An 8718-nucleotide genomic window follows, 5' to 3' on the forward strand; every position below is an offset into this window, starting at 1 on the left:
CTTAATGTCCAAAAACAGTGATCAGTGATCACCAAATTCGTCTGACATCTCACATGTCGTAAGCTCTATTTCTAATTAAAAAAAGCAAAAGTGAAATTCAGTGAAAAGGGTGATGTGTTGGAAATTATTTATGTGGTTATTTGCATATAGAGCGAGGAAGTGAGATCTGATCTCAGGTGGTCATTCAAGACACAGATTCTAAGGCCAGGTGTAAACAGACGTACTTAGAGCCGTCCACTTGTGATCGGATCACCAAAATCGGAACTTAATGCAAGGTGTAAACAGGGCCTATGGGCCAGTTGCTCTTTATGAGAAAACTCAGGTAAAACATTATGGATATAAATCTAATGGATGTCATATATGAAATGGAGATTGACTGTCTCTATAAACCTCAGTAAATCAGCATGAACAATACTGTTTATTCACTTATACAGGTTTGTCTCTCTAATGCTATGGAATTAGTTGGTTTGCTTTCTGGCTTAACCCACCATCACTGTTTCCACAGAAGTGCTGTCCTGTTTGAACTCAGCAGAGCAGAGTCTTTAAAAAGCAATTAGGCTGTTCTCCACCTGCTGGTTACTTGTAGATTATTTGGCCAACAAGTTGAAAAAATGTTGAACTTTTTTGAGGGGAAAGCAGAGTGTAGCAGATTGTGGACACCTAAACAAAAAACCTAAGCTAAATAAATTGACTTGAAATTATGAAATTATGCAGCGTGAAGAATGTGCGTTTAAACCATGTCCACAAGTTGTATATTGTTTTGTATTGAAATATAAGCCTCCTCTAGGTTTGTTGGTTTCGATTGGCATATGAAATAGTGCCTGTTTTGACAGTCACTCTTTTTTTGAGTCTATACCATTACCATCTATACCCTAAGAGCCTCTCACTCACCAACTGTATTTGTCCAGTAGGCTATTTGTTTTCGTTTTTGCTTTTTCTTTTTTTTTATTATTCCATTTTTGACAGTGTGTGTAAGATATGACAAAGTGTTTCAGCAGTGTGTCAGTAGATATAATTTGATGGTTAATTGGTATATTTGATTTCAGTGCATCTATTCTAGTTCTCTTGCTCTAATTTTGCAAATCACATCATTGTCATATCCTTCATTGGATTACATCAATTTAATTATCAACTGTGCACAAATGTCTTCAGCAGATAACAGTTAGTTCCATTTTGTGTCATTTGTCTTCTGCGTGTGAATTAAGGCCTGTAGGCTACACGAAAAGAGACCCCTCTCATTCTTAAGTAGTTTTATGGTGCTGCAAGAGTCTGGGGGTGAAAAAAAGAAAATGTTAAGAGTAGAGATTATAAATAATGTATTTCCTTTTCTTTCCCAGAGATGCGAGAGGAAACTAAGAGGCCAAGGCAGCGAGAAGGGAAACGACCAGACCTCCAGCGATATCAACCGGGTACAGGACACATCCACAGACGTAAAGACAATGCTGAAGGAGAAGCCCAGACTAGTCCTGGTGAAGCCCCGGTAAATCACAGCCTTTGCGATTTGAGTGGAAACACCGAAGAACTGATCTCAGAACCTGACGTTAAAATGGCAGTCAACTCATCAGTGGGCCCTGGAAACGCTGACGACTCTCTCAAGAAAAGCAGAGACCGTTGTGTTAATCAAGACGACTGTCAAACCGAACCCAGGAACGTTGGCTCAAGCCACAACGGCAGCAAAACGGTTTTGACCTCTGCCAACCACCAGCATAACGATGTCCAAGGACCGTCATCAAAGGAAAGTCGTGGAGCTGCTGTATCTCCAAAGCAGTCGCGGAAAGCACGCAAACCTGATCGTGAGATATACCAGCCAGGTGCACGAAGGACTCAAAACAACAAAGACTCTGGTCCAAACAAGGAGACTGAGAAAGTCATCAAAGAGGACTTGAAGAAGGAGACGGGTCCAGGTAGTAAAGTAGGAGATCAGGAAAAGAAATCAGGTTTAGCGGAGGAGGATGTGAAAGGGAACAAGAAGAAAGCAAAGGAGAATAAGGAAGGGTTAAACAGGCAAGAGCAAGGAAGACAGAAGCAGAAAGGAGGCAGCGACAATCCAGATGACGTACAAAACCTGAAGGATAAAGTTGAGAAGCTTAACATAAATGTTTCCGGAGGCAGAGAGCCTAAAGACAAGAGAGCTGGAGGGTCTGAAGATGGTGGTAAAAATAGAAGAAAGGCTAGCAGTGAGGGAAGCAGAGGCCAGGCGGAAGGAGGAACAGGTGAAGCAGGTGAAAAGAAAAAGGAGAAAGGAGGCAGGAGGTCAAGAGGAGGAAGGGAGAGAGGTACTAACCAGACCACAATGAAGCGGGAACAAGGGGAAGGATATGGTAAGAGTTCTGAGGTGGCCGATCAGGAGAATGATGAGCAGAAAGGATCGGAAGTGCGTACGCAACGGGAAACAAAAAGCAAAGACATCATCCAAAATCGAGAGGTTATCCGTGAGGGACAGAAAGGTAACAGGGCTAAAGGCAGGAACGCAGAAAAAGAAAGGGTATTTGAAGGAGCAGACTGCAGCAAAACGAACTCTGTCTCGAAGCGCTATTCTAAATCGGACATCCGGCGGCCTCGGAACCGCACCTGTAGCACAAGCTCGGCCAGTAGTGGCACCAGTATGGATGGACCCGGTGAGGCAGAGTGGCACCGGGCAACAGCAGGAACGGGTGGGCAGAGAGATAGAGTGGAAGGGCCAACCCGAGGAACAGCGGTGTCTGGCTATGCCGAGAGGACAATGAGGGAAAAGGACAGGGGCCGAGAAAATCAGTCTGGGAATCGAAGGCGGTCGACTAGAGACATGTCTTCTACGGACTCCCTGGAGGAAAACGAGATGTGGGAAGATGAGAGGAGGATGCTAAGGAGCAGGGGTGGTGATGGGGACAGGAGTCCCTTAAAGAGATCTGAGGGGAGCAGCAGGGGTCAGGCAGGGTTTGTAGGGGGTGGTAGAGGAGGGATCTTGAGAGTGTCTCTGGACAAACAATCAGGGCCTTCGGACACCAGCGAAGAGCAATCGAGAAAGAAAAACCAAGGCCCCAAAGGTAGGGGCAGGGGCATTCTGATCCTTCCTGCACATACCGACCTGACTATGCCCACAGAGCCTGGTCCACGTGTCACTGGTGGTATGAGAGGTGGGATGGGCCTTGGAAGGGGAAGGGGCGGTCGTGGGGGAGGAACGAGAAGGCTTTGGGACCCCAATAACCCTGACCAGAAACCAGCGCTTACACGGAGCAGTCAGCAGTCCCAGCTTTCACCGCTCCAGCAGCCTTTATACCTTCAGCAGCAGGGAGGATACAGCCCCTTGCACTTCCTGGACACAGATGATGAAACAGCAGGGAGCCCCCCAGTCCGCCAGGGGGAGCACTTTCAAAGCCAGCACGCTGCCGCTATGGCTTATTACAAGTTTCAGAATTCGGACAACCCTTACTGCTACCCTTTGCAAACCAATGCTCCTAATACACCTCCTCGCTACGCTTACCCATATCACCTTCCCTACCAGATCCCTGGCTCCAATGGGATGTACCCATCTCCTGGGATGGCGCCTTTCTACGGAGGTTATGGTCAGAGCCCCCAGGGTTACCCCTCAGCTGGAGGAACAGCCCTGACCCCTGAGGAGGCAGAGGTGCAGGCCAGGGGAGAGTTGGGAAAGCTCCTGAGACTGGCTGACAGCCAAGAGCTGCAGCTAAGTAACCTGCTCTCCAGAGATCGATTGAGCCCAGAGGGTCTGGAGAAGATGGCCCAGTTAAGGTGAGCATAGAATCAAAGAGTGAATGGTGAGGGAGATGACACCAGAATTAGAGACAGTGTCTTTTTGGCATATCTGGAAAAGAGGTCACATTGTAGTTCTTGCCTCAGGTTAAATAATGGAAAAGGAAAAAGGTAATTCTGTGGTGGAATACTGAGGTTAGATTGGCCGCGTGATACTGCTGTGCTGACTTTACTCTCTCTTCGTGACAGTTTTGTTTAATGCATAAGAAAGTTCAGCATAATTATCTTCACTCTGTGACCTTGATATGTCCCCCCCCCACACTGTCTCAGGGCGGAGCTTCTTACATTGTACGAGCGAGTGATCCTGACAGATATAGAGTTCTCAGACTCTCAGAACCTGGACCAGGCACTGTGGAAGAACGTGTTCTACCAGGTCATTGAGCGGTTCCGACAACTGTTAAAAGAACCCACTTCAGACACAGCCCCTCAGATCAGGGCCATGCTGCTGACGATACTGGATGAGGTACTGTTTCAGTCCATTCATACAGCTGTACTACTGTACACATTACGGTACTACAGCTGATTAGCTCTGTTGGGTTGTGGTTTACTGTTTCTGGTGTGCAGATATAGGTGCAAGGGTTCGCCTCCTACTTTCAAAAACTGGGAAGTAGTATTGATTTTTCACTGTATTTGTTTATACTGATTATTAGATAACACTCTTTTCTTCTTTTTGAAGTCAAACATTTCAGATAAATGTGTGTTTTTTTTAAACCATCCTGTAATTTTTAGTCTTTTAAAAACATCCCAATGGTCTAAAATAATAAACAGAAAAAATAAAACCACACGCTGGACTTCAGCAGTTACGGCAGAAATGTTTTTTGAGCATTTGCTGAGGTCACAGTGAAAGTTGATAACATAATGTGCTGTTTGTTTTAAGGGGGCGGTGTTCTTTGATTCACTGCTGCAGAAATTGCAGTCTGTGTTCCAGTTTAAATTGGAGGATTACATGGATGGAATGGCCATTCGTGCACGACCTCTACGCAAGACTGTAAATATGGAATAGTTAACTTTTTTCTTCTCATTTTTTGTTGTTGATTTTTGTTGTTGTTGTTGTTGTTGTTTGTTTTACTGTTTTTCTCTCTTTTCATAGTTTTGTTTTGTATTGTTAAATTTTCCTGACTTACTCTGGGAAAGTGTCTTGATTAAGAGCCTTTATGAAAAGCGCCTGCATTTTACCTGTCTTGTTTCGTCATCATTTCATCTCCATTGTTGTGGTTGTTTAGCGCTGTGCGCTCTTGTATTTGTCACAGGTCAAATACGCTCTGATCAGTGCCCAGCGCTGTATGATCTGTCAGGGAGATATCGCTAGGTATCGAGAGCAGGCAAGCGACTCCGCCAACTACGGCAAGGCACGCAGGTCAGCATCCTCACGCCTGACCTGCCCCCATAACCTCAGTCCTGACTGTGTTGTCTGTCTGTTCTGTTGTTTTAGCTCTGAATTGTGTTTGGCAACGTGAGAACAACCAACGTGTTCTTATGCTAGCTAGCCTTTGTGGTAGCTAGCTAGCATTGGTTAGCATCAGTTTACATTATTTAGATCACTAGTGTTACCTGGTTCCTTGCAGCTGTCAGCAAAGATACTGTTTACTGCACACTACAAGACAGGAAGAAGATACCTAAATTGACTTTTCCACTGTCTGCTGTTCTACTTATCACTTTTCTAAAACAAAACAGGTGCCTTTTTTTGGTTTTAGCAGGTCCTTGAGCAAACTCCAAATAGTGTGCATTACGTATTTTGTTTGCCCAGTTTTCCTGAGTCTCTTAATGAGATACTATTTCGTCTACAGCTGGTACCTGAAAGCTCAACAGATCGCCCCCAAAAACGGACGGCCGTACAACCAGCTTGCTCTGCTGGCCGTGTATACGGTGAGAGGACCACACCCTTGAGGATTGCAGCAAGAAACTGCTTGTCTTAAAAAAAAATTAAAGACAGCTTAGGTTTTCAGTGGAATAAGATCTGTTAAAATTAAAGACAGCTTAGGTTTTCAGTGGAATAAGATCTGTTGCAACATTCTTTTTAATTCCAGCTGTCCAGGACACAGCAGTAAAGTTGTTTCAAGTGTCTGTCCCACTCTCTCCTTTTCTGTCTCAGAAGCGGAAGTTGGATGCTGTGTATTACTATATGCGTAGCTTGGCTGCTAGCAACCCTATCCTGACTGCCAAGGAGAGTCTGATGAGTCTGTTTGAGGAGGCGAAACGCAAGGTGAAGCCTCTGCCCACAATCCTTTGCTTGGCTTAAAGTTTAGAGTATACCTGTCTTTGGTGATTGCTGAAATTTGGAAGAGGCTAAGAACTCAGCCCCCGCCCCCCATCCTCCTTACACAGGCTGAACAGATTGAGCGCAGACGGCAGCAGGATTTGGAGGGGGGATCGCGTGTCCACAGGGGAAGAGGAGGCAGGAACCGTGGTGACGAAGGTGCTCGTGTGGAGATTTGGGTGCGGCCAAGCACTCGGGCAGCCGCGCCGTCCCGCACAGCCGGCAGCGAATCCGGCAAAGACTCCGAGCTGGATGGAGAATTGGGAACGTTAAGTGCCAGTGATGTGAGTACAGCGAAACATTCATTTACCTCATACATGATTTTTTTTTTTTTTCCCCTCCTTCATTTACAGCAACGTCTGTGCTCTTGCAATCCTGCACAATGCATTTGGCAACACCGTGTAGCTGATTTTAGCATGTTTGCTCTGTGTTTTTACTTGAAAAAGATTGTATGCAATGCATAATTACGTAACAGCACATAAGACCAGATTGAATAATTAGTGTAAGGTGGGAGCCATGCTGAATTTCTGCGTTGAGGTGGAAGTGTGAAGTTGTGTGGATGCTTCTCTGAAAACAAGTCGGACAGTCAAAATGAACCTGCCTGTAATTAAGTGTTTAAATGTAATTTCTTCCTACTCTCTCTTGAGAGAATCTGTGGAAATGGAAGACCTGAGTCTGCATCACAAATGGAACTGCAGATTAGTTTATGCTTTTATGCCTATACAATTTCAATGCCTCTACACCTATGAAATTTTAGTGCCTCTATACCTGTATAATTTCAGTGATTGCCTATGCATTATTGTTTACCTCTGGGTTTTGTTTTGCTTTTTTTGCTTCCCAATGGTTGTTGTTGTTGTTGTTGTTGTTGCTGTTGTCATTGTTGTTGTTGTTGTTGTCGTTGTGTGTGTGTGTACTGCTGAGTGCTTTGTGGCTTAGTCATCTCTCTAATGGGACTGAGTTCAGTCCTCCTCTCTCGTTAGCCATAACCCTGCTTTCTGCGTGTTGTGTGTGTGTGTGTGTGTGTGTGTGTATGAGGTTGTTGCCTTGTGTGTGTGTGTGTGTGTGTGCGCGCGCGCTTTGGATCTCAGCCTCTCTTCAAGTTAGCAGCACCTGCTCATTTCAGCAAACACACTCGCCTTCTGTGACACACACACACTCACACACACACACACACACCTTCTGCTGAACAACCCCACCCACAGTATTTCAGGATCCACATAGCAGATGCACTTGAACTCAGTACCCTGTTGTTGTTATTTTTTTCCCTCTTTCTTTCTTTCTTTCTTTCTTTCTTTATCCATTTCATTTCTTCTGATGTCTCAGTAATTTCCGCCTCTTTTTCTCATGTCTCTCATCTTCTCTATTTTTATGATTCTCAACCTACTTGCGATTCAGTCTTCATTTCAGTCTGTCTGTTTTTGTTTTTATTTCGTTTACGTGGTGCTCTGTCCCTGTTTGCTGCTTTTTTTTAAATCAAAGTGAGAGGAGAAAATTTGTTTGTCAACTGTATGACATTTATCCTAGTTGTACATTTTCCTTTTTTCCTCGTTCATATGTGAGAATGTGCTTGTGGAGTGAGCAGGCTGTGTGTGGTTTATGTTTACCAGGTGAACAGTCACCTAGCCGTTTTTTTCGTTTTGTTTTGTTTTCTCTGCTCCACACACACACACACACACAAAACGCTAATGCTTCATGTGGAAAATGCAAAAATACTCAGTCTCTCCTATTACACTCGTTCTGTGCTTTGGTTTTTTTGTGTTTTTTTGTTTTTTTTGCACGAGTACAAATACCAGCAGATGTATTAAACACGCGCGCGCACACACGCTCGCACACACACTCCTGAAGTGTTGAGAGAGGTCAGTGCGAGTTGTTTATGAGATGTGAACAGGATATGGCCGCTCATGAGTCACCAGCCGTGGCAGAGAAGGGCGTCAGTGGGCCGTAGAACAGCCATCAGCTCCGTTACCTTGGATATTGGCCCACGTCAGCATAAACACACTCGTTCTCTCTCTCCGAAGGAAATCTCTGCCACGCTCTTCCCCTGGTCTCGTCTGTCTGCGTGGAAAGGCAATACGCATGCCATATAAGGAACGCTGCGTCCGGTCTCAGACGGGGCCACGTGACGTTCGTTCTCTCTGAGGACGGCGACGCTTTTGCTTTCTTTTTCTTTTTTCTTTTTCTTTTTTAATCAGGCCACCCTTGTTTGAGCCTGCACCAGAACGTCATGGGTATCTCTGTTTTTTCAGCAGCAGTTTCAGGCCCCTGTCTTGTAGGGAACGTTCTCTTTTTCCACCTTATCACTGCCGTCTAAACTTAGCACACCTCTACAGGTTTATTGCCCCTCTCTGCACTGCACGTGGTCTTCAGGTGGGACAGAATGGTGATCAGGGTAATCTATGAGAGACTAAATAGCAAAGAAAAATGGGGATTGACACAACGTATAACTGCCCTTTAAACTCAGAGCAATATCATGAAACTATGACTCATGATCCACTGAATCATCTCTCCCTCTCTGCTTTTCTGTGTTCTCTGCAGCTCAATAAAAGGTTCATTTTGAGTTTTCTACATGCGCATGGAAAACTCTTCACCAAAGTGGGGTGAGTGTTTTGTTTTTTTATTTTTTCTCTCTCTTTGGGTTTTTTTTTTTCGTTTGTTTTTGTTTTTTTATACATATTTTTCATTTTTTTTTTTTCCCCTCAGAGAGACTT

General features: G+C 44.7%; 1 protein-coding gene across 1 annotated transcript in view; it reads left to right on the plus strand.

The window, feature by feature from the left end:
* Positions 1-2217: 2217 nt before the first annotated feature.
* The window catches only part of smg6 (SMG6 nonsense mediated mRNA decay factor), a 12500-nt gene continuing 5999 nt past the window's right edge, over positions 2218-8718 (plus strand). Inside the window, exons 1-9 of the mRNA XM_030792826.1 lie at positions 2218-2671; positions 2756-3732; positions 4024-4216; positions 4631-4741; positions 5004-5110; positions 5541-5619; positions 5846-5956; positions 6079-6294; positions 8546-8607. Of these exons, the coding sequence (XP_030648686.1) occupies positions 2294-2671; positions 2756-3732; positions 4024-4216; positions 4631-4741; positions 5004-5110; positions 5541-5619; positions 5846-5956; positions 6079-6294; positions 8546-8607 (2234 nt within the window). The 5' untranslated portion in view covers positions 2218-2293. The remainder of the gene's footprint in view (positions 2672-2755; positions 3733-4023; positions 4217-4630; positions 4742-5003; positions 5111-5540; positions 5620-5845; positions 5957-6078; positions 6295-8545; positions 8608-8718) is intronic.

The sequence above is a fragment of the Chanos chanos genome, chromosome 15 (genome assembly GCF_902362185.1).
Source record: "Chanos chanos chromosome 15, fChaCha1.1, whole genome shotgun sequence".
NCBI classification, from domain to species: domain Eukaryota; kingdom Metazoa; phylum Chordata; class Actinopteri; order Gonorynchiformes; family Chanidae; genus Chanos; species Chanos chanos.